The sequence below is a fragment of the Rhododendron vialii genome, chromosome 8a (assembly GCF_030253575.1).
Source record: "Rhododendron vialii isolate Sample 1 chromosome 8a, ASM3025357v1".
In the NCBI taxonomy this organism is placed as follows: Eukaryota; Viridiplantae; Streptophyta; class Magnoliopsida; order Ericales; family Ericaceae; genus Rhododendron; species Rhododendron vialii.
The window spans coordinates 2,350,999-2,376,897 of record NC_080564.1 but is presented as its reverse complement, the minus strand read 5'-3'; the positions used below and the strand labels follow the sequence as shown (position 1 = coordinate 2,376,897).

The following is a 25,899-nucleotide window of genomic DNA, read 5'->3' as shown; positions in this document are numbered from 1 at the left end:
AAAATGAATTAGAGATGTTTTTTTTTGTATAATGATGAGTACACTTGATTGGAAATTAAAATGTGTGGTCCACTAAGTTTGATTATTGAAATTTTTTTATTAATTTTGTTTATCCAAAGACTAAATTTTAATTTGTTATCAAGAAGTTACTAAAATATCCCTAATTTTGTTATTCTAATATAAGCACTTTTTAAAAGCAAATATTGTGCATCCGCACACTGCGCCCGGCTGGGTAACTTTTCTCCCTTGGAAAACCGAAACCCGCTTCGTTTGGGTCGTCAGTCGTCTGTCTCATCGCCTTTTTCACTTTCTCGATCATGTCTATCACATTAATTTCCTTCTCACATGCACTTGACCCCTCCCTGCTTTTACTTTACTTTATTTTTTCCCCGACTAATTATTCAGCATTCGTCCAACTACTATCACTACTTCTTGTTGCCTAGCTACTTGATTGATAGTGATACTCTCTCCTTAACCATTTACGAAGCGACTAATCATACCGTACAAATATCATTCACTTTTTTGGATGGTTGCCGGTTGAAAAACAAAGAATGACTCGCATTGATGATGGCGATTTTTTATTTGTGAAAAATACCGTAAGATGATAATGCCACGTGGTATTCAAGGGATAGCTTTTTCGCTGTAAACTTGGAAAAGAAGAAACTCTGTTTCTCTCTTCTCATCATTCACGTCCATGACCTTGAATTCCTTCCAAGTTCCCACTTCTCGTCACCTATTTCTGCGAGTCTATACGATTCTTTCCTACACAAAAGCACTCTCTCACAGTCTCACTCTCTCTCTCTCTCTCAGAAGCTTTTTTGTCGGTAGCCGGTGCTGCCCAGGGCTCCACATATCATTCTTTTCTCGTTACAATTCCCGTGCTTTTTCCTCCTCCTTTTGTTGCTGGTGAGAATTTGTACGGCATTTCCCTTTTTGACGTCTTAAGCGCATTGAAATCTAGGTAATGGGAGCAACCCATCTCTCTCTCTCTCTCTCTCTCTCTCTTTCTCTCTTCCGTACGTTGGAAATTCCTTCTCCCTCTCTGTGTTGGTTGGTGAGTGAACACATTTATAACAAAATCACAATAGGACTTTCGCCGACAAATAAAACATGAACGCATTTCTGTGACAGCTAGTGTGTGTGTTTTCAGGTTATTGTGAACGTCTCATGATCAGTTGAAACTGAAGATCATATCGAAGTGGCCTGGTTTTCATTATTTGCTTTGGGTTTTATTAAGTAAGTATGGGATCGAGAAGTGATGAACTAAAGAAGGGTGAAGGCTTAGTTGACTTGATCTTCTCTTGGTCTCTTGCTGATGTGCTCCACAAAGATCTTTACAAGACCAAGGTTTGTATAACAAATATACTCCTATACTATTCTCCTTCCTTCCTTCTTCGTTTTGCCTTGTTCTATGGTAAATTATTTGGTCTCTCTGTTCAGTTCCATAAGCTAAAAATGGGGAAAACAGGGGCGGATTCCGTTCACTTGCTCTTGACCAGTTCAGTTAATTTGATGCATTCGAGCCGTCCAAAATAAATCAAAAACACCATCTTTAAATCTGAATCGTCCAAAACACTTTTGAATGGCTGAGATGCACCAAAATGGACCAAACTGGTCCGAAGCAAATTGACAGGATCCGGGTCCAAAAAAGACAACACAATTCTAACATTTCACACACTTTTATATACTTATTACACATCATTTTCCTGATTTCTTTCGACAAACGTGGTTGATAATGTTTGTACTTCCCGTATATACATGGGTTGTACATAAAGTTAGTTGATTCCTCTCTAGTCTCTAGTCTTGCCTATTTCTAGGCCCGAAAACGAACCACGATCAGATCTCGAATTGTTCAATTTTAGATCCCTGATCAATCTTTCCAAATTTATATTCTATCGGATATCAATCATCACAATATTTGTACGATTTATCTCTCTTGATATAAATGAAAAAGGAGTCCAGTGTGACCCCAAAAAAAAAATTCATGGTGAATACTTTTCGTAAAGATATTTACTGACTGATTTCCATTATCTCGCGTAAAACCATATACTAATGCGTAGACTGTCAAAAGAATTGTCAACCAAAAGAAAGCTCGACCTTTTTAAGCCTATAATATGAATCATTCGCTGTTGTTTGATTGAACGAATAGCAACGAATGATTTTTGCCATATTGATGGCTCAATTACATCTAAAATTCTAGGGGATCATTGAAGGTGGATATGAAAATGCCCTTCAAATGAGACAGAGAAAAATCATTTTCTTCTTGCATCATAAATGGGAAGGGAGAGATTATTCCATGCTCAAGGCATTTCCTACCACAAATCGGTGTGGGATCTACACATTTTTTTTGGTGGAACTCACACTTTTGTACAGTGATAACCGTGATTTTGGAGAGCTCGGAATGGAATAATTTTCCGGAGGTAAGGACCTAGACAATAAGGGCTAGTTCTTTTTGGGTATTTAAAACTCCTGGGCACAATCTTCAATAAATTTCCTCTATCTATCTCTTTTCACTTATTACTTTCAAAAATCTCCTTCAAAATCCAAAACGAACAAGATCTAAGAGACTATTCAATGTCTCTCGTGCCCTAGACTGCCATTTTCACCACATATTGGATGGGTTGTGGATGAGACCTTTACCTTTGTCTTATACTCCAAATCAATGTGGTGGAAAACGGGTCTAGGCGGCTAAGTGGTGGTGCTTTAGGGCACCGATTGATTTTTCATAGACAATGGGTTTTGACCATGGAGGGCCCACCTTAGTGTTTTGAGAGATGATTTCACATTCACATTCGGACTCCCACATGTGCACGCGCATTACGTGACTTAGACTACTTAGTGTGCGATTGACCAACTCCGGGGACTCCTTAGGGAGAAGGGTTCAAATCATCGAGGTACGCCCAAAGTGAGGATCAAGCTTCCTTAATGTCCGGTCCAGTTTGGGCTTTGTGAGAGCTCTTACTTGGCCTCAACAATGATTGAAATTGTTCTTTTTCAGAGTTTGTATGTATGATATACGTGGTATTAACTTGACTGAAGATCGATAGTGATAGTTATACAAAGAAAAAAGATTTGCACAACGAAAAAAGCTTGTTAAATCTGTTGACTAGTTCGCGTTTCATCTTTAGTGAATATTAGTAACTTTTTTTGTATGACTAAATTTTGAAGTACTTCAATCTTCACAATTGTGAACTTTTACCAGGTTAAGCCAATTCCAGAGACCTTTTCATCAACCAAGGACTATATGGACTCATTTATCTACCCCCTCATTGAAGAGACACACTGTGGTTTGTCAGAAAGCATAAAGGCTGTGCATCATGCCCGTGCGCGAGAAATATGGACTGTTAACATATCCAAAGACTTTAAACCTCCCAAGGACTTGTACTACAACATTTCAATGAATAGAAACAGTGACGCTTCAAATTTTCAAGGAATGTATGAGCCCGAGTTTGGAGATCTTATCGTCTTGACAGAGGTCAGACCGAAATGTATTCGTGATCTTGACAGGCCTAAAAGTCCTTATCTTGTTGCTGTGGTTCAAAGGGTGGGGGATTATGGTTCTGAAAAAATTGAAATACTGGCATCCAAGCCCATCGTGTCGGGTGAATATGGAGATCGACAAGAGGATAAGAATAAGCGAAGTCTTTTTGTTGTTTACCTTGGAAACTTAATAACTGAGATACGAATATGGGCAGCATTGATGTCAGAGCTGGAAGGGGGGAACGTGAACATCATTAAGAGAGTGCTGCAACCGGATTCCACTGTATGTATTGCAATTCAGTTATTTTTTCTTGTTTTATTGTCACTTGTGCATTCATCACATAGGGAAAGTAATTCCGGAGAATTTAAGTGATGGAGAAGAGAGGAGAGGAAAGCATATAAGTACTAGATTTCATATTCTCAAGTTTTCATCTTACCGTTTCATTCGGTTTGCGTGCATAAATGTGCTTACATGGGTGATTTTCACTTGCTGTAATCATTTACAGATTGGGGAAAATTGTACCAGTTGCTCGTTCGAAGAGAGTAACCGAGATGTTGAATCCGAAGTGCAGAATGCCACCAGTACCTTTAAGTTGGACGACTCCCAACAGGATGCTGTGTTAAGTTGTGTTGCTACAGGACGATGTTGTCACCAAAATACTGTCAAACTAATATGGGGCCCTCCCGGAACTGGGAAAACAAAGACAGTGGCTTCATTACTATTTGTTCTGCTGAAGATAAAATGCAGAACACTGACATGTGCCCCAACCAATATTGCAGTTTTTGGTGTTGCTTCACGACTTATGAGTTTGGTGAGTCATGCACTTGAGTATGATACTTACGGGTTGGGAGATATAGTTTTATTTGGCATTGGAGAAAGAATGCAGAATGATGGTGTACTTCTTGATTCAGAAATGAATACTGATGATCATGAAGACATTTGGGATGTACTTCTTGATTGCCGGGTTTATGATCTTTCTCGTTGTCTTTCTCCATTGTCTGGGTGGAAACATAATGTGCAGTCTATGATATGTTTACTCGAAGACCCTGAAGAGATGTACCGTTTGTATTTGGAACAAGAAAAAAAGAAGAATGAGGACGATGATAAGGGAGAAGAGGAGGAGGAGGAGTCAAGTTTTGAAAATCAGACAGTAAATAGCAACGAAGACGAAGAGGAAGTTATCGGTGAAGACTTAAATGATGGGGATAAGAAGAAGATGGAGGAGGAAGAGGAGCCTTCAAAGAGAGAAGAGAAATTGAAGTTTGATAGTAAAAGAGAAGAGAAGGAAAACTCGACTCTAAGTAACAAAGAAAAAGAAGAAAAGGATGAAGGTCCATTGACATTTGAGGAGTTTTTCATCAAGAGATTTAAACTTATCTCAAAAAAGCTCATCTTTTGTATCAAAAAATTGTACACACATATGCCAACTTCTTTCATTCCATTGGAAGAGGTAAAGAAGATGATGAAAGTTCTTGATTTGCTAAAATCCATTGGAGCTATGTCAATGTGTAACCATGCTGATGCAAATGAGGGTTTGAAAGAAGTCTCGAACAGAGTTGACGAGTTTGGGAACACGATGTCTTCCAATAGAGAGTGTGTTCAAGTACTTAGATTCCTTTCTGAAACATTAAATCTTCCAAGTTTCACTGAACACCATGAAATTCGGAGTTTTTGCTTGCAAAACGCGTGGTTGATATTTTGCACTGCTTCAAGCTCGGCTACATTGCATACAGAAGGGATGGGACCACTGGAACTGTTGGTTATTGACGATGCTGCTCAGCTCAAAGAATGTGAATCCACTATTCCTTTGCAACTCTCTGGTCTCCGTCATGCTATACTCATTGGGGATGAACAGCAACTACCTGAAAAAGTTCATTACAAGGTCTGTTGTTTTCATTTTTTTTTCTATTTACCATTTGCATGATTGGATTTCTTTTTTTTTTGAAAGGCAAAAGAAATTTTATTAATCTTTGAAGTTGGTACAAAGACTAAAAGGAAAAAGGAAATGATCGCATCATATCCTAAGCTAAGCTAAGCTAAGTACAATCCTGCGTCCATCCGAGACCCAATCCCGGGGTTCGCAAGAAGCTAACCAAGGAAACACCCAATGGGACATGCCCACACCTAAAGGGCCAAGCCCAATAAGTCAGTCAGGGCCACACCTCTTATTATTCATTGAAACTGAACCTTAAACCAAACCCTTTTGTTTGAAATCCACGACTACGTAAATGAAGCCTAGTTTTTTTATTTGAAGTAAAACACATTTCTTTTTGTTGACTTTGTGAATCTGTTACTAACAGATATGCCAGCCGGCTGAATTTGAAAGAAGCTTATTTGAGAGGCTGGTAATATTAGGACACAAGAAGCATCTTCTTAACGTCCAGTACAGAATGCATCCATCAATAAGCTTGTTTCCAAATAGGGCGTTCTACGAAAGTAGGATTTTGGATGGTCCGAATGTCAAAGAACGAGCCTACGAGAGGCGTCTTCTTCGAGGAAGTATGTATGGGTCCTATTCTTTCATTAACGTAAGCCAGGGTAAGGAGGAGTGTGATGAAAGTTATAGCATGAAAAACATGGTGGAGGTGGCTGTGGTTTCCGAGATTGTTGCAAGCCTCTCTAAAGGTACTTTTCTGTTTTCAATGAAGAATGTGGTAAGATTTAGTATTCTAAATTGCTAGTGTTTGTTGCTACCTAAATTGTGGTAAATAAGAATGCATTTTCCTTGCTACAGAATGTGTGGCAGCAAAACAGAAGCTGAGGGTTGGGTGCTTGTCGCCATATCAAGCTCAAGTAAGTGCTCTCCGGAATAGACTAGGGGAAACATACAATACAGATTCATACCCTGACTTCACGGTAGACATCCAATCGGTTGATGAGTTTAAAGGTGGTGAGGAGGATCTCATAATTATCTCTACTGTGCGATATAATGCGCAAGGATCTGTTGGATTTCTTTCCAATCGTCAAAGAACAAATGTGGCTCTCACTCGCGCAAGGTACTGTTCTGTACAGCTTAACATATGTCATTCTCCTTGCGTAATGAACATTGTGATAACTAGCTTTACCATGGGTTGCAATTGCAATGTGGAGTCAAGTGACCCAACTGAGTTGGAAAAATAACATATAATAGGTCAAATTTTCTTGATAATCTCCCACATTTGCCCCCACAGATACAAAAAAAAAAAAAAATAATAACCCCATTAATATAATGAAACTTTCTTACCGTTGCCAAAAGTAACTCTAGGTATTTGACCGCACTGTCTAGAAATCTTGGCTCCACCTCAAGGGTTGTTTCCCTGAGCAAAGCAGATCAGCTCGCCTTTTTGTTATCCAAAAGTCGGTTGAATCGTGTGTTGTAATTTGCATTTGTGCTTTCATGGTGTAGGCATTGCCTTTGGATACTGGGCAATGGTGCTACTTTGATTACCAGCGGCTCTGTTTGGAAGGAACTTGTCGTCGATGCCAAGGCTCGGGGTTGCTTTTATGATGCTAATGATGACAAGAACTTGGCTCAAGCTATTGCAGGTGCCTTAGCTGAGCTTAACGAACTTGATGCGTTACGCACTGATTCACAGAGGTATCCTAATACTAGATGGAAGGTATGCTTCCTTTAATTTCCCATTTTGGCATTTCTTGTCAATGATTTCAATGTTTACATAAATCTTCGTATTTCTATTTAGAATTGTGTATAAATATTTTCCACGAGGATTGCCTTAGAAGAAATATTAAGTATTACTACTTTCTTTGCAAGCTACGAACTCTGCATTAGGAAATTTAGTTCGCAAGTCTAAGCAACTACCTTGTTCCCCGACCGTGCTTCCACTTTCAATGTTTCTATGTTTCCTTGTTTCCATGTTTGATCTTGTCACTTTGATCACAAAAACCAGGGAGATGTCGTAATCTGATAAAATGGGATCACAAAAACCAGGGAGATGTCGTAATCTGATAAAATGGGAAGAGTACGATAACACTAATACCTAGCTATTTGAGTTTTCAAGTAGGTAATCATTCCTTGATGGTGCCAATCTATGTTTCTGGAAAAACTGAACTGTGTATCACAAAAAAAAGAAGCCGTCTCTACTTCACTATAGAAATTAAATTCTTCAGTTCACAACATAAAATTTTTTGGTTCTTGGTAAGTGATAATCTCTCTGGAGTTATAAGTGACAATTGACAAGATTTGAAATATGATTACTATTGTTAATCCTCGGAAATCGAAATACGCGAATTAAAATGCATGCAAAAATTGCGGTCCTTACAAATAGTACAGGATTGATAGTGTTGATTGGAGTTGCTGTTATTTTCTACAAGGGTCATTGTGATTGAATTTGAGTTGTATAGTTTTGCCCAAGGCTAGTGCAATTTAAGAGAATGCTTCCCTGTGGATATATACCATCAGCTAGGTAAGACGTAATGGTTGCCTTTAACGGCATAATCAACCGGAAGAGCTTGCCCTTGATCAAGCTCACTAAAGTGATAAATAACATTTCAATGTTGGCATTTATTCCCCGTAGCATTTAACTACTTTCTTTTTAGTTTAATGCCCTACTCTTTTCTTGCATCAAGAGCTCCTCGGTGGTTAATTTGATGCAGTGAAAGTTTTATTGCCATTATTGAGTTCTGATGTGAAATTTGCACAAGGTTATTTGTTTCACTAATTTTGATTTTGCTAGCTCACTTATTGTGACATAATTTTCATTCCTGCAGCCGCAAAATCCATGTCAGATGCGTTATTCTGAGTCAGACAACCGTGATTGGCGTAGTCGGTCTGTTCCATTTCCTACATCTAGAGACGAGCGACCCTGGGAAACCATTCGAGAGAAAAGAGAGCCGGGTTGCCTGTTTAATCGCCAAGACCAACTCAACTCGCAGTTTGCAAGGGCACAAATATCTTTTAACCAAGGGGTAATTAATCTTTGTTGGGATAATTTGATTGATTTCTACACGCCATGCATATGTTTAGAACAACTCTTATTTAGTTCTTTTGTTGTCCCTATACTTTGTAGTTTGTATTGTGTTCTTACGGGGTTTAGTATGAAAAATAGTATCCTGCTCTCTTGGAACAAAATGAACCTTATTGTAAATGGCTTCTGAGGGACGTGGTTGAAAATGTGATGACTTTAAAAATGACACGGGGATGAGACCCACTATGCGAGTCTATTACACGTGGAGAGAGTGGGAAAAATTATTTCCTTTACCCTATTGCTACACAGTTTCTTAAAGATTGTTACTTATTCAACACATGTGATGAGGTATAGATGCAAACTATGTGCTGCATTCACATCTGAATCTAAGTAACCTTGGCTTTTGATGTTTATGATCCTTTTTTTTTTTTTCTGTTGATAAATACTTGTTTGGAATGAATATAGAAGATGTCCTGTGAATGAAACAGGTCAGTGCTGCTGCTGCTCTAATGAAGGCTGAGGTGCCATGGTCAACTCGAGAGGGGACTCTGTCTGAGAAGGAGCATGTCTTGAAGACAGTGGAAGGGTACTTACTCTGCAGATTATATTGTGTGATTTCCACAAAATTGTCCCCGAAACAAAAAATGAACCATTCTTCTGGTTTGTTATCTTTGAGTAGGTTTTCAAAAATTAGGGTATCGGAACAGTTTATAGTGGTTGCTTATGTTGGTTTTAGATGAATCATAACATACGGATAGCAAGATTACAATGATGCTTCTAAATGAGGTGTCCATTTTGACACCTTAGTCATACTGCTGCTGTTTAGTTAAGGTTCACTTAGTTTTATGCTTATGAAACATTCTTGTACCCGTTCATAGTTGTTGGGAGACAGAGTGTTTGGAAGCAAGTAGTAGGGTTTCGACACAGTTAACAAAATTGATCTTGGTTACTCAGGCATATTCGTGTGTTCTTCTGGGCCAGTAACCGATTGATGAAGTTCACTGAATTTGGAAACCTACATAAAATAATTTAAGTTGACTGGAGCTTGCAGCTTGAGGGTTGATTAATATCGTTGTTTCAAAAATTGGCACTTAGGAAAATAGTATTATGTCAACAAGAATGAAATGTGATTCATACTATCATGCATATTGAATAAAGTCTATGGTTTTGCTGTGTAGGATTCTGAATGAGCTGACCCCAGAGAATTTTGATCTTCTCAAGGGTCAGTTAATTGATTCTGGGATCAGAACTGCTGATATTCTGCAGGTTCGTCCTTTTTCCCCTTGTAGTTTTGTTTTCGGTGTAATTGTTAAGTCTACTGAGTATTCTCATTGCAATGCAGGAGGTTACCTCCTTGATTTATGATAAGGCCGTACTGGATCCAACGGTTTGTCCCTTGTATGCCCAGCTGTGTTCGCATCTTGGTGAAAGGCTCCCATCTTTCCCATCTGATGAACTTGGTTTGAAAATCACGTTTAAGAGACTCCTTTTGAATAATTGCCAACAGGCATTTGAAGGCATTGATAAAATTAGGAAAGAATTAACACAGATAACTGCTTCTGAGCAAGAGTTGGAACGTAGAGATAACGATAGAATGATTAAGATTCGCACTCTTGGAAATATCTGCCTAATTGGGGAGCTTTGGAAGCAAAAGATGTTGACAGATAGGATTGTTCATGAAATAATTCAGGTTCTGTCTTGAGCTCCCTCTTTAGTCCTTTTTGTGTTTTTAGCTTGCCCTGTTGGAATTCATTTCGGATTTGCTTTTCCCCCAAATAGAAAAATTGTCTTATCCTTGTTTGTCATGTGATACAGAAGCTTTTGGGGCATGATACTAAGACCTGTCCTGAGGAGGAAAATGTAGAGGTCGTATGTCAGTTGTTCAACACTATCGGTAAAAAACTTGATGAGACCCCTGCGTTGCGGCATTACATTGACATCTACTTTAGCCGATTGAAAGAACTGTCAGAAAATCCCCAGCTGGCTCCACAAGTAAGGTCCATGGTTCGTGATGTTATTGATCTCCGTGCAAGTAATTGGATTCCCAGGCACGAAGAGGTAATGATGCATTGCTCATCCATTGCTGTTGTGATGTTGGGTCATGCTAATGACAGCCAGCTGAGGTTTTTTTTTTTTATTCCTTTGGAACTGTATAATTTTATAAAGCGACTGCTCCCCAAAACCTCAAACAGATGGCCTTGAGAGAAAACTAACCATTACAAAAACAGAGAAACAATACAATACAGAGTGAATGAACACAAAGCAATACTCAGGACTCTAATCACCAGGTTGAAACCATAGCAGCCTAAGAAGCCCAAAACACCATCTCTGGAATGCTCCACTCCTTACAGATCTCTGTCATGGGAATGCTTCTCCATGACAGCCAACTGAGCTGTTATTATGGTGAAGAAGAAAATGCCAAAATAAGTCATGGGCCACGTTTCACACCTTACTACCCAATTTTTTCAGGGAACTTTTGCTAACCACCTCGTACTTCGTGATACATCTTCGTCATACTTCTTTACAGCCACCTCATTTTTCTTCCAGATGTATCAGGGCGGCAGTGTTGTAACTAGTAACGTAACAACATAAGCGTTCCCAAATTGCATCAACTAGAAACTCCCTTCCCGGTCCTACAAAATTACAATAGAGAATTTAAAAGATGAAGTTGACAAATAACTGCTATAGAGAAGTGAATCACAATTGTAAACACGTCCTATTAGAAATTAGATGCAACTATCATGTACCAATTATTGTGCAAAAGTGCATCGGTTTCCACACCCTTGTCTTAAAGGTGCGTTGGGCCATTTTGTGCATGTTCCACCGAAAATTCCCCTCTGCCTCTAGCCTTTGGTGGTTTGTCTTCAGTGGATGGTTGAGGGTTGATTGAGTAATTTTGTCGTATATCTGGATTAGTATATCGCCCTTATCAAACTTTTCAGATTCTCCGTTTGTGTCCTATGAATGTGTTTGTGTTCTGTTGTGGTTTGGAGGGGCTTTTTGGGTAAACCCATAGTATTGCACATTGGCTTCCTCTTCCCTACCTTACTATTAGGCTGCCCCTATAGTGCATTAGAGTCCTTCGAAAATTTGCCTCCCCAAGAATGAGAATCAGAATCAGCATCAAATCTTGCATTACACGGATACAAATCTCTCTCGAAATCTTTCGGCCCTCGCTCTAAATCTTCCTCTCTCTGCTTCAACATGAAGTCTTGCATTACACAGGTACAAATCTCTCTCGAAATTTTCTGCTTCTGTTTGTGATCTCAGGATTTGGATCGCAAACTCGCTCTGAATCTCCCTCCCTCTTCTTATGATTCCCTGCCTTGTGAAGTAAGTTTTTTTAATTAGTTTCCAGTTCTCAAATTGTGTTGGGGTTGTCTGGTATTGGTGTGCTTTTTTGGGGCGGGCGGGCAGTCATGGTTTTGGGTGTTTGCCTTTTTACCCTGTGCTTGTAGATGCATGCTGTTTTACTTGCATGAAGGGTTTCTCGATCTCTTTGTTTGGGGATAACATACCTAAGTCTTCGTGCCTTTTCAGTGGTTCATGTTTTCTTGGTGGTGCATCGGTCATTGGTCTCTGCTTTCTCGTCTGTTTCAGAAAATAGGACTTACCAGTTCTACCAGTGCTCGCCTCCTTCTCTGTTTTGCAATGTACGCTGTGGGTAGTAATAATAATCATAATCACTTTAAACAGCCTTGCTAAATTGAAAAAAAAATCCCCTTCCCCAGCATTTGGACTGATTTCGGCCGGCAATGTTGCGTTTATGTCTGATGCAGTGCTTATGAACAGCAAGCAATTAGAGCGAACACCTTTTGCTTGGGAAACTTTGGATTCCTAATCGTAAAAACAGTGAAAGCAAACAAGAAATTGGTCAACTTACACCTCCATGCTCATTTTCCTAGATTCAGATTTAGATGACAATGCATAGTGTGCATATTTTTTGAAGAATCTTCAGTGTTCATTCTGGTTGTTAATTGCTCCTTGTAATTTTGACCGGTCTTTTGCTTGTGTTTGGGTGTAAAGAAGGCAAATTCATGGCCTCGCTATGAAGGAAAGGGAAAGGGAAGCCTTGTTCATGACGAGTGTTCGGCTATCAGTTGTGGGCTCAGTAGGGAGAAGTCGGGTGCTTCAGTTAATAGCTATCGGGAACAAGTAGTTGATTTCATACGTTGTATGAAAAAGGATTCTGAAATGTGGCTGCCGATTAAAAGAACTCTGCAGCGTTATCCTCACTTGGATTTGATCAATGAGTGCAATGAAATTGTCGACCAAGAAATTGGAAGGGAAACATCACGGCTCGAAAAAGAAATGGAGGAGGATTTGTGAAGTCCTATGCGGGCAGATGATCCCTATGAAATGAATGAGAGTGATACGTGTGGATGAAGCTCGTCCTCTTCGAATAAGAGAGAGTGGTACTTTTGGCATTATGTTGTAATTGTTGGTAACGTATATTGATGCTCTACTAATCCTGCCTGTAGCCTATGTGTTGTTAATATGCTGTTCTTCGAACTTGTTAGGTTTAAATATGCAGTTACTTTGGATATTTTGGTGATGTACTCTATTTTTAAATCCATTTAAATGATTTGGCCTTGCACATGGGTTTGCAAAATTGCAGCAAGTTATTTGTTAGGAGTACTTTGGTTTGCCTGGAATCAAAGGGTACTCGTTAGAAATTAGCTCAAAATATAATCAGGTGTTTGATCTGAACATGAGGTCCATAAAATAGTTCCTGTCAAACTTATAAAAAACTATTTGGATCAAACAATTCTCGATCCATAGTAGTTCCATGGTGCTTGTCTACGATAAATTTCAATATTAGTTTTTGAGATGGATTGAGTATATAGATTCCATCTGAATGTCTGGTGGGGAAGGACGACTTCGGGTTGGTACTGTATAGTGAGGTGCATAGTACTGTACTGCGCACCTCTGAGCTGTCGGATTGTGCATCTGACGGTTCGAACCTCATCTCGGGAACCAATGATCGAGAGCTGTTCATTGCCGAGATGAGATCCGAGCCGTTGGATGCACGATCTGACGGCTCGGAAGTACGCAGCGCGGTGCTGCGCACACCACTTTACAACATCGTCTCCAATTCGGTGGAGAAGGGTAGTGTCTTAGGACCATTGAATAATTGCTAAGTAGGTATTTGCGAAAAATTTCAATAGTAGACTTTGAGATTATAATTTTAAAAATCGTTCAGAAATGTTTATCCAAACTTTTTGACCAATAGATTTTGGAGTTCCAGGAATTCTAGAAGTTAAATCCAGCCTTAAATTTGATTTGGGGGAAACTAGTTTTAGGCCTTATTTCAAATATAGTACTAGTTTTTTCGGGGTTTTTTGTTTTTATTCGAATTTTTTTCACATTTGTTAATTTTGCGTTAAACTTTCATGGATTATTGATTCGTCTCAACGAGAGGATCGGAATAGTAAAAAATTATTACTTTTACTGAAATATTTTAGGAATATCCAAGGTAATTAAAGCCCAAAAAGCTGGAACTATACGCGTTACATTTTCATTTCTTGCATTGTAAGTTGTTGGTAATCTATTCTTTTCTTTTCTTTTTTATAGTGAATTTTCGTTCACTTTGGTTGTGTAAGATTCAGTTCCCAGAACCGACAACAGTAATTAAAGGAAAATCAAATAGTACATAAACAAATACAAAATTCTAGTATATATTTTGAACCTAGTGGGTTCGTTGGAACTCCTAATTATATGGTGAAGTTGCCTTGAAGCCATATATCCAAGAAATTTAACAGGCAGCTATAAATGTGTTTGAAAGACATCGTCACGCTCTCGCTCTCACAAATGTTTCTATTGTTGGTTCTATGTCTGACATTCTCGTTAGCATGCTTTGAATAGGTGCATGCTTGTGTCTAGGTTTTGGTCGTTTTGGATTTACTTCTGTATCTTGTGATGAAATCTGTAATGCCTTCGGGCTCTTGATATGAGAAAAACACGCACATTACGTGGCTTAACTCTTAAGGGGTGACGCATGAACCTTGATGTGAGCAAAGACATTTTTTGATGGGTGGCGATAAACCCACGACAACTTTTGTTGGTGACACGATCGCATATGCTATTGTGACAACTTTACCCCTGTCCACACGTGTACGACTCCCAGTATTTCCTTCCCTCTGTTCATCGTCTTTTCCTTGTTCCTTGTTCATCGTCTCTCCTAGTTCCTATCTCTCATCCATTTTCGGCATCAGCTTCCATCATAGAACAATCTTGACCCGTCCGCTTGGATTTGGATTTCCATTTCTAGGACACTAATTAATACAATAGGGACCTGTTTTTGGGTTCCAATCTATCTTCTAGAAAAAAGAAAAAAATTAGGGTTTCCTGACATCACCACCCCACATACAATTGATCTACGAAGAAAATTTCTAGCCTTTGTTTAGAAAATGGAACCAATTACATAGGCGAAATAGAGAACAAAAGCAAGGGACGTTAGAGATTTGACATATTTTCTCTGAAATTGTCGATTTCAAAATAAATAAATTAGGAAAACAATGTAGGATTTGGGAAAAAGCATGGATCCTGTAAGGTTTGAGTCGTCGATGGTGATGATCCAACTATGGCGGTGTGTGGCTGATTGTTGTAATTAGGGCATCAACTTCAAGCCAAGCCGTCCATGCTTCTACTGCTTGGTTTAATACGGGGTTTTCGGGTCAATACAGAGAGAGAGAAGCAACCAAAGTTCGAGGGTAAAAATGACAAATCAATGCAATATTCGTGTGTGTGAGAGAGAGAGAGAGAGAGGCAACCAAAGTTCGCGGGTAAAAATGACAAATCAATGCAATATTCGTGGCATGAACATAAGTTATTGTGGCATAAGCCATGCCCTTCTTGGATTCCCTGTCCTTTGTACTGCGCCCGGGTAATTACTTCCTCGGAAAACCAAAGCCAGCTTCGTTTGGGTCGTCGTCTCGTCAACTCATCGCCCTTTCACATTCTCATGTGATGTGAACGCCTTATTTTCGTTCTCAAACTGGACCCCTCCATGCTTTTACCTACTTTTTCATTCGAGTAATTATTCAGCATTTCCGAGGTGGTACTCCTAAGTCCTAACCATTTACGTAAGCACAAATCATGCGGTAGGATTGTAGAAACGCTAACGTTCATTTTTGTTGAGTAATTGAGAGACAATAAACGACCCACGTTGTATGATGACTATCTTTTATTTGCACAAGTACCACACGAGAATATCACGTGATACTCTGGGAGAGTACCAACCAATTACTGGCACTTTTTCGCTGTAAACTTGGAAACGAAGAAACTCTCTCCGTTTCTCTCTCCTCACCATTCATGTTAATGAACTTTCCCATCTCGTCACCTGTTTCTACGAGTCTATATATACGTTCCTTTAGTCTACCTACACAAATTAAAAAGCTCTCTCTCTCTGAAGCTCTTTTTTGTTGCTGGCCGGTGCTGCCCAGGGCTCCACATTAAAATTCGTTTCTAACAACGTAGGGTAAATTCCAGTGCCTTTTTTCCTCTTTCTTTTGTTGCCGGTCAAAAATAAACTGTACGGCATTTCCTTTTCCTGACGTCGTAAGCTCATGGAAACCTTTAGTAAAAGCTAGTTAACGGAGGCGACCTATTTATCTCCCTTCTCTGTGCATGTATTTTTCAGGTTATATATTTATACACTTCTGAGTTGAAACTCAAGTACTGGGTTTTGATAATTTTGAGGGATAGATAGAGGCTAGGAGTCAAGTATGGGAAGCACAGGCACTCATGCGAAGAAGGGAGAATCCAAGGGTGAAGGGCTGATTGACTTGGTCTTTTCCTGGTCTCTCTCTGGTGTGCTCAACAGAGATCTTTACAAGGCCAAGGTTTGGAATATTACAATATATTACTCTCCTTCCTTCTTCTTTCTATAACAGTATACTCCTTGAAGACATTTCACACATTTTTTGTACATGTTACTCCAATTTTTTTAGGGTAATTTACATCGAACTCCGTGAGGTTTTTGACAATATACTGCACTCCCAAGTCCCAAACAAGTTATTACACCGGCTTCTCTCGAGTGGGAATAACTTAGCTCAGTTAGATCCACTCCGATGATAGTATTCCGCTAGATTTGCGAATTTCGGGTTAATGAACTTTAAAAAAAAAAAATTCAATTTACTCTCCAACTTGAACTAGTTTATTTCCTAAAATTCTTAATTCCTTGTTATGGATTTTCCTAAGAAAATTTAAGGGCAAAATAGAAGTTACACAGTTTTTTTTTTTTTTAGGTGAATCCAAAAATCTAACAAAAGACTAACGGAGTGGATCTAACTGAGCCAAGTTATTCCCATTTAAGGGAGGGTGTAATAAGTTGAAAAGTTGGGGGGCACAATGTATTTTTTAACGTTGACGAATGTTTTAAGCATTTTCCTGATTTATTTGGACAAAAGAGGGATAATGCATGTACTTTCTGTATATACATATAATGGCGATAAAAAATATGAATATCAATCCTCACGCAGATAAAAAAAAATATCAATCATCACAGTATTTGTACAGATTAATCTTGATATAAACGAAATAGGAGTCCAGTGCGACCAAAAAAAAATAAAATCAAGATGAATAGTTCATGTAACGATATTTCCCTGACCACTTTTTCATCATCTCTTATAAAATCAAATAAATGTGTGATTGTCAATAGAATTTCCAAACTAAGGGAGTTCGACTTTTTGGAGCCTCCAATATTAATCATTCATTCTTATTCGATCGGCTCGACCAGATCTAAAATTAGATGGATCAGTGGAGTAGATACGAAAAGTTTTAGTTCTTAATGTACATGGTATTTTAGTTCTTTATAAATTTACAGGGGTAATATAGTCATTTTAGTGTACATATGTATTTTAGTCATTTTAGTATATAGTATGTAATTGGGTTAATGGGCGGATCGGGTGTGCTTTTAAATAAATGGGTTGGATTGGGTATGGGTAATTAGACTCATAATTAATGGATCTAAATGGGTCAATGACCCAATAAAGACCCAACCCACTTATAACTTACCCATTTTGACCCAAACCCGCCCATTTGACACCCCTGTCGAAAACCGATGCACAAAACCCCAAAAACTACCGCGGAAGCTCAACCAAACGGTTAGGTGAGATCCGAGTCACCCAACAGTGAAGCTCGGTGGGAGACAAACGTCGTCCGGGCCTCCAACGCCGTCAGCTCAACCAAACGGTTAGGCGAGACCCGAGTCACCCAACAGTGAAGCTCGGTGGGAAACGCCGTCCGGGCCTCCAACGCCATCAGATATTTCACGCCGTCAGGCACAAACGAAAATGGCGTTCAAATGAGAAAACCAGAGGAAATCAGTTTTCCTTACATCAAAATGGGCAAGGATTAGGGGAGAGATTATTCCATGCTCAAGGCATCATTTCCTACCAGTAAACATCATTATGAAACAAACATTCTCGAAGTGTTGTCAAATAAACCTCAAACAAATATTGACACAACTTTTTTTTTTGATTTGCTAGCTGCGTCCAATGTTGTTTACTGTGTTCCTCACGAACTCTTGAAACGATAGCAGTTCGGCCGAGTTTCTCTGGAATTGGTACGTGACCCGATACGTCTATTTGAAATCACAATGAAACCCCTCTAGAATTATTGTGCTAGGAACAGAATGGATAACTTGATACTAATATCACTTCTATCCTATATAGTTTATCTTAATACACGCCGCAGTAGGATTTAAAGTTCATCTTATTACCTCATTTGGGGGTGAACCATAATAATATATATATATATACACACACACACACACACATGAGTTATGAAGTTCAGGAATCACTCCTTTCGTTCCTTTCTTGTTTTGGTTCTGAAAATTGATTTTTGTAAGTGAAAATCCCATCTCTAAGGAATCATAGCACTTTTTCGTTTTTGTGCAATATTTTTACATTCCATCTTTGAACGAGATCAATTCAAAGAAATGGATCCATCCAGCCGATATCAACTAACTGAGAAAAAAGCTTGTTGAATCCGTCGACTAGTTCGCGATTTATCTTTAGTGAATGTACTTTATGTGTTTGAATATTTGGAAGTATTTTTAATCTTCACAATTGTGAACTTTTGCCAGGTTAAGCCAATTCCAGAGACCTTTTCATCAACCAATGAGTATATGAACTCATTTATAGACCCCCTCATAGAAGAGACACACAGTGGCTTGTTCTCAAGCATTCAGACAGTGCATCGAGCTCCTACGAGTGAAATATGGACCGTTAACATATCCAAGGACTTTAAACCTCCCAAGGACTTGTACTACAACATTTCATTGAATAGAAGCAGAGGCGCTTCAAGTTTTCAAGGAATGTACGAGCCCGAATTTGGAGATCTTATCGCCTTGACAGAGGTCAGACCGAAATGTATTGCTGATCTTGACAGGCCTAAAAGTCCTTATGTTATTGCTGTGGTTCAAAGGATGGGAGAATATGGTTCTGAAAAAATTGAAATACGGGCGTCCAAGCCCATCGTGTTGGGTGTATATGGAGATCGACGAGAGGATAAAAATAAGCGAAGTCTTTTTGTTGTTTACCTTGCAAACATGATAACTAACATAAGAATATGGACGGCATTGAAGTCAGAGCTCGAAGGGGGGAACATGAACGTCATTAAGAGAGTGCTGCAACCGGATTCCACTGTAAGTATCGCAATTCAGTTTTTTTTTCTAGTTTTATTGTCACTTTTGTATTCATCACATAGGGAAAGTAATTCCGGAGAATTTAAGTGATGGAGAAGAGAGGAGAAGAAAGATTTCAATTAGAACTTTGATTTCCAAGAAAACTTTTTGAGAAAACAAATTTGTGCAGGGAAATGTTTCCTTCAAGAAGTTTACCTTTCCTTGACAACAAATCTCACCTGCCGGGCTTGTCCATGTAAACAACACATGGGATTTTACGGCTGATGACATTGCCTCTCTATCGCAGGGAGTGTGTTTTATATCTTCTTTTAGAAATCGGTTTCTCCTCGGATTGATGGGTTTCCATGTTAAAAAAAAAATAAAAAAACAAAAAAACAAAAAAAAAAACTCTATGCATTAGAAAGGCGGTGTGATTCATTTTTAAGAGTTTTTGCCTCACTTGTTTTTGAATAGTATTTTCTTCGGCAGACTTCATGTCCCTTATCTTGTACCTTTTCCCCGAACTTCATATAACTTTTGGTTATTTTCGATTAGGCAATCAGTTTTTTCTTTCCAAAGTTGTATGCTCATAACCAGTTGAATACATATTTCGCACATCATCAATCATCTTACTTTTTCATTCGGTTTGCATGCGTAAATGTACTTACATGTGTGATTTTCATTTCCTGTAATCCTTTACAGATTGGGGAAAATTGTACAAATTGCTCGTTGGAAGAGATTGACCGAGATGTCGAATACGAAGTGAGGAATGCCACCAGTACCTTTAAGTTAGACGACTCCCAACAGGGTGCTGTGTTAAGTTGTGTTGCTACGGGAAAATGTCATCATCAAAATACTGTCAAACTAATATGGGGCCCTCCCGGAACTGGGAAAACAAAGACAGTGGCTTCATTACTATTTGTTCTGTTGAGGATAAAATGCAGAACACTGACATGTGCCCCAACCAATATTGCAGTTTTAGGTGTTACTTCAAGACTTATGAGTTTGGTGAGTCATGCACTTGAGTATGATACTTACGGGCTGGGAGATATAGTTTTATTTGGCAATGGAGAAAGAATGAAGATTGATAATCATGAAGACATTTTAGATGTATTTCTTGATTACCGCGTTGTTGCTCTTTCCAGTTGTCTTTCTCCATTGTCTGGGTGGAAACATAATGTGGAGTCGATGATATGTTTTCTCGAAGACGCTGAAAAGATGTACCGTTTGTATTTGGAACAAGAAAAGAAGAAGAATGAGGACGATGATAAGGGAGAGGAGGAGGAGACAAATTTTGAAAATCAGATGGTAAATAACAACGAAGACGAAGAGGAAGATATCGATCAAGACTCAAATGATGGGGATGAGAGGGAAATTTGGAGGAGGAAAATTGTTCAGATCTTGAAGGAAAACAAGAAAAAGGAAAAGAAGAAGGAGGAGGAGCCTTCAAAGAGAGAAGGAAATTTGAAGTGCAATAAAAGAGAGGAAAAGGACAACTCGACTCGAAGTAACAAAGAAAAAGGAGAAAAAGCGGAGAAGGATGAGGATCCATTTACATTTGAGGAGTTTTTCATCAAGAGATTTAAACTTATCGGAAATAAGCTCATATTTTGTATCACAAATTTGTACACACATATGCCAACTTCTTTCATTTCATTGAAAGTGGCAAAGAAGATGATGAAAGCTCGCGATTTGCTAAAATCCATTGGAGCTATGTGTACTCATGCTGTTGCAAATAAGGGTTTGAAAGAAGTCTGGAATGGAGTTGACAAGTTTGGGAACACTAGTTCTTCCAATACAGAGTGTGTTCAAATACTTAGATTCCTTTCTGACACAATAAATTTGCCAAAATTCACTGAACACTATGAAATTCGGAGTTTTTGCTTGCAAAACGCGTGCTTGATATTTTGCACTGCTTCAAGCTCGGCTACATTGCATACAGAAGGGATGGGACCACTGGAACTGTTGGTTATTGACGAAGCTGCTCAGCTCAAAGAATGTGAATCCACTATTCCTTTGCAGCTCTCTGGACTCCGTCATGCTATACTCATTGGGGATGAACGGCAACTGCCTGCAGTGGTTCAAAGCAAGGTCTGTTGTTTTTCATTTTTCTTTCTATTCACCATTTTTATGATTGGATTTCAAATGAAGGGACTTAACATTATTGTGCAATAAGTCAGTTAGGGCTACACCTCTTATTATTCATTGAAACTGAACCTCAAACCAAACCCTTTTGTTTTGAAATCCACGTCTCTGTAAATGGAGCCTATTTTTTTTTTTTTTATTTGAAGTAAAACACATTCTTGTTGACTTTGTGAATCTGTTACTAACAGATATGCCAGCCGGCTGAATTTGGAAGAAGCTTATTTGAGAGGCTGGTGACATTAGGACACAAGAAGCATCTTCTTAACGTCCAGTACAGAATGCATCCATCAATAAGCTTGTTTCCAAATAGGGAGTTCTACGAAAGTAGGATTTTGGATGGTCCGAATGTCAAAGAACAAGCCTACGAGAGGCGTCTTCTTCGAGGAAGTATGTATGGATCCTATTCTTTCATTAACATAAGCCAGGGAAAGGAGGAGTTAGATAGGCATAGCACGAAAAACATGGTGGAGGTGGAGGTGGTTTCTGAGATTGTCGCAAGCCTCTTTAAAGGTACTTTTCTCTTTTCAATGATGAATGTGGTAAGATTTACTAGTATTCTAAATTGCTAGTGTTTGTTACTGCCTAAATTGTGGTAAACAAGAATGCATTTACCTCGCTACAGAATCTGTGGCATCAAAACAGAAGCTCCGGGTTGGTTGCATATCGCCTTATAAAGCTCAAGTATTTGCACTCCAAAAAAAACTTGGGAAAATATACAATACAGATTCATACCCTGACTTCTCGGTTGACGTCCGATCTGTTGATGGGTTTCAAGGTGGTGAGGAGGATCTCATAATTATCTCCACCGTGCGATGTAATGCAAAAGGAGAGGTTGGCTTTCTTTCCAATCGTCAAAGAACAAATGTGGCTCTCACTCGCGCAAGGTACTGTTTTGTATAGCTGAACATATGCCATTGTCCTTGCATAAATGAGCATTGTGATAACTAGCTTTACCATGTTTTGCAATGGCAATGTGGAGTCAAGCGACCCTACTGAGTAGGAAAAAAACCTATAATAGGTCAAACTTGATTGATTATCTAATTTATCAACCCACATTTGCCCCCACAGATATGGAAAAAATTGTCCCAAAGACCCCTCTAAAATAATGAAACTTCCTCTTTTACCGTTGCCAAAAGTGGCTCTAGGTATTTGACCGTATGGTCTAGAAATCTTGGCTACACCCCAAGGGTTGTTTCCTTGAGCAAAGCAGATCAGTTCGCCTTCTTGTTATCCAAAAGTTGGTCGAATCGTGTGTTGTAATTTGCATTTCTGCTTTCATGGTATAGGCATTGCCTCTGGATACTGGGAAATTGTTCTACTTTGATTAACAGCGGCTCTGTTTGGAGGGAACTTGTCATCAATGCCAAGGCTCGGAGTTGCTTTTATGATGCTAATGATGACAAGAACTTGGCTCAAGCTGTTGCATGTGCCTTAGTTGAGCCTAACCAACTTCGCACACTATCCATAACTGATTCACCACGGTTTCGTAATACTAGATGGAAGGTATGCTTTCCTTAATTTCCCATTTTGGCATTTCTTGTCAATGATTATTTCTTGTCAATGATTTCCATGTTTACGTAAATCTTGGTATTTTTATTTAGAATTGTGTGTAAATATTTTCCAAGAGAATTGCCTTAGTCATTGTTAAAAGAAACATTAAGTATTACTATCTTTGCAGGCTATGAACTCTGCATTAGGCAATTTGTTTTGCAAGTCTAAGCTATTACCTTGTTCCCCGACTATATGTTTCCACTTTCCATGAAACACCTGACAAGTGATTAAATTCTTCGGTCTGCAACATAAAAAAATTTGGTTCTTATTAGTGACAACTGACAAGTGATTTGAGTCTCTCTGGGGTTATAAGTGGCAATTGACAAGAATTGAAATATGATTTACTATTTTAAAATCTCTCAGAAATCGAAATACACGAAATCATGCGTGCAAAAATTGCAGTCCTTAACAGATAGTACAGCAATGATGCCGGATAAAGAATTATGAACATATTGAACTCACTCTTTAAAATACTTACATATTAAGCCCAATAGGAGGTTTAGAGCATCTCTAGCAGAATTTACAAAAGTTAGCTTCAAAACTGTATTTTGCTGCCTTTCTAGTTTGAAGGGTGAGTTAGTAGAGTGCACTTCAGTAGACTCTACAAATTCATTGGCTTCCAACCAGTGTTTTAAGTATCTGTTTAAGAGATCGAAAATCCCAGTGCTTATTAGCTCATATACAAAATCTTGCTTCCAATGCTTTTGGATAGTCATTTACAACTGGAGTAATGCCATACATACTAACAAATGTGAAAAATCTCTCCAACTTACCTGAGGTGGCCTCATCATTAAATTCAAGAGGAATCCATTTCAAGTTTCAAAGTGCAATTACTACATGATCCCTCAGTGAGTAAAAACATTTGTCAAAGTAGTTAGTTTTTGAATTTTTCTTATAAGCAAGTATAAAGAAACCTGCCTCCTGAGAGGCAATTCTGTACATCAGGTCTATTTTGGACCAAGAGGGGAGGATAAGGGGAAAAGGAGCAACTTTATGGCTTGAAAGCAACAAATACCACCAAAGCTCTAGATATGTTGCTTATAAAAGGGGCTTTTCTTTTATATGTTGCTTCAATTACTGCAGGAATTTAGTAGTACCGGTGGCATGGCAGCCGATTCAAGTGCTGGTAAGAAGACTTCTACAGCTGATTCGGATTATATAGGAAGACGTTTGGCTTCACTAAGTATAATGGATGAGCCAGGATCGTCAAGTAATATGTGAGTACCGGGTTTTAAATGGCTACTCGGACACAGTTTTTTTTCCTACAGTTTTCCTGGAGTTGGCAAGTGATGAAGCAGTAGACAGAACAGAGCAATATTTGTCTTCGAGGAAATCTGGTAGATTATTTAAAAAAAATTCATTTTTCTTTTCTTTTGGGTGGGGGTACAGAAGATGGTGCAGCTTTATGCTTATGGCTTAAGCCTTATTTGGAGTGCATTTTGATGGCCGCCTTCAAGCCTTATGAACTGTCTCTATTTTCTCTTTGTGCATCATGTTTCTTCTTTTAAACTCGATATGCTACATCAATATGGTTGGTGTTCTTTATATAATCTTTTTGTGCTAATTTTTCCTTTTTATCATCTTACATTGAAGTATGAATTTGTTATAGTACCGTATTTGGCTCACAGTAGTTTTTTTTTGGAACAAGATGTTTTATGAAAGGACCAAGCCCAAAAGAATCAAGGGGATAGCCTTGATTCTCAACAGACTGAGGAACATTTCGCCAAGAACAACCACAAACCACCACTGCCTCCACGATCTTCGTCCCAACAGTCCCAGAATCTCGACGAATCTGTTGGAAAATCCTTTCCCTCTAAATATAACATATTGAAGCATCAAGACTATGGTTGAAGATACTAGCCCGTACAGGACTCCCCTAAACAATCTGGAATGCCCCATCTGATTTCAGAAGCTAGGTCCACGATATATAGGAGAATAAACACCACATTTGCATTTGACAGATTCCCAAACCATTGCTGAATACTGGCAACCAAAAAACAAGTGATCATGAGACTAAATATATGCCTCCACGACACAAAACACATCTCTTCCATCATTTGTGACCCCTCAAGCCATCAAACGATTTCCGGTTGTAATCTGCCCAGGATAACACCCGCCGAATAAAGTCCGCCTCAGGAGGTCTAGCCTGTAAAGCCACCCAAGATATTGTCACTTTTTGAGGGGTAAAAAGAGCTACAGAAACACCTTTTTTTTTGGTCGGCGAAAGTTACTCTTGTTAGAATAGTTAGATTGACACCTTAAAAGAGTTGAAATTTTGATATCCTTAACTTCTAGCACCTAACTGCACCCCTTTGCTAATTCTCAAGTACTCCCCGAAAGCATTCAACCCCGCCGCTTAATCAACTGTAATATCCAACATTTTCCCGTTAAGCTTGATTATATTTCGAGACTCATCCCTCATTTTTCATTCTTTGGCCTTTGTCTCACCGAGCCACCTCGTGAAGCGATGGTCTGAAATGCTCCGTACTGGGCTCTGCTTCAAAACCCATTTATCGCGTGTATTATGACTAGAATTTCAAAATATAGAGGTCCAATTCATTCATCACCGCATCAAATGTCGCGCAAAACCCCCCAATTTCTCTTCTGTTTAAGCCAATTTCTTGTCTGCCCATTCGTCAACTCATGCGATCTGTCTAAAACTAATGTAACGTACTTGTTGGGCATTCTAAAGCTCGCTCAATTCAGCTCGTTTGCAGCCGTAGTTACAATAAAAGAAAAGGAAAACTTGTGTCTAATAGCTAGACACGAGTCTCAGACTCTCTTCACATGTTGCAAATAAGCAAACCGAAACAAGTGCGGCAATAGTGGAGTTAGAGATAAAAGACACTAAAATTAAGTCCCTTAGGGAAGGGATAGATTTAAAGTAAAGATCGTCCATAAGCTCCGATGGCAATCCAAGTGAAAAAACTAAAAAGAAAAAGAAAAGAAAAAAAACCCACAACATCATGAAGATACTTTTACATGTATCGCAAAACACCCAATTTTTTTTTTTTTTTATAGAAAATATTAGAGAGAGAGAGTTTGGTAAGAGCTTCTTTCTTACCATTAGGACCCTCCTTGCTTTTATTGTTGGAATAAAGTCCCAGCTTATGTATTTTGACTAGGAATCGGACTAAAGTGGGAATCATAATTGACTTTAGTCGTTACAGTTTCCTTACATTTTAAGT

At 38.8% G+C, this 25,899-nt stretch overlaps 2 protein-coding genes across 6 annotated transcripts; both read left to right on the top strand.

Moving 5' to 3' along the window:
* Positions 1 to 672: 672 nt before the first annotated feature.
* LOC131298334 (uncharacterized) lies at positions 673 to 12,997 on the top strand. Of its 5 annotated transcripts, none has more exons than XM_058323726.1 (14): positions 673 to 961; positions 1,151 to 1,347; positions 3,203 to 3,763; positions 3,987 to 5,363; positions 5,782 to 6,106; positions 6,216 to 6,477; positions 6,867 to 7,080; positions 8,189 to 8,386; positions 8,874 to 8,971; positions 9,564 to 9,651; positions 9,728 to 10,075; positions 10,201 to 10,443; positions 11,656 to 11,718; positions 12,412 to 12,997. In XM_058323726.1, exons 2-14 carry the CDS (start codon positions 1,243 to 1,245, stop codon positions 12,712 to 12,714), a joined length of 4,185 nt encoding a protein of 1,394 aa, XP_058179709.1. In that variant the 5' UTR covers positions 673 to 961; positions 1,151 to 1,242; the 3' UTR covers positions 12,715 to 12,997. The 5 variants fall into 5 exon arrangements, with proteins under 5 accessions (XP_058179709.1, XP_058179710.1, XP_058179708.1 ...); XM_058323725.1 differs by having other exon boundaries at positions 848 to 1,054; XM_058323727.1 differs by lacking the exon at positions 11,656 to 11,718.
* Positions 12,998 to 15,811: 2,814 nt separating this feature from the next.
* Positions 15,812 to 22,679, top strand: LOC131298338 (helicase sen1-like). Its single transcript, XM_058323736.1, has 7 exons — positions 15,812 to 15,860; positions 16,093 to 16,229; positions 18,476 to 19,036; positions 19,718 to 21,106; positions 21,349 to 21,670; positions 21,783 to 22,044; positions 22,447 to 22,679. Exons 2-7 carry the CDS (start codon positions 16,113 to 16,115, stop codon positions 22,676 to 22,678), a joined length of 2,883 nt encoding a protein of 960 aa, XP_058179719.1. The 5' UTR covers positions 15,812 to 15,860; positions 16,093 to 16,112; the 3' UTR covers position 22,679.
* Positions 22,680 to 25,899: the final 3,220 nt, after the last annotated feature.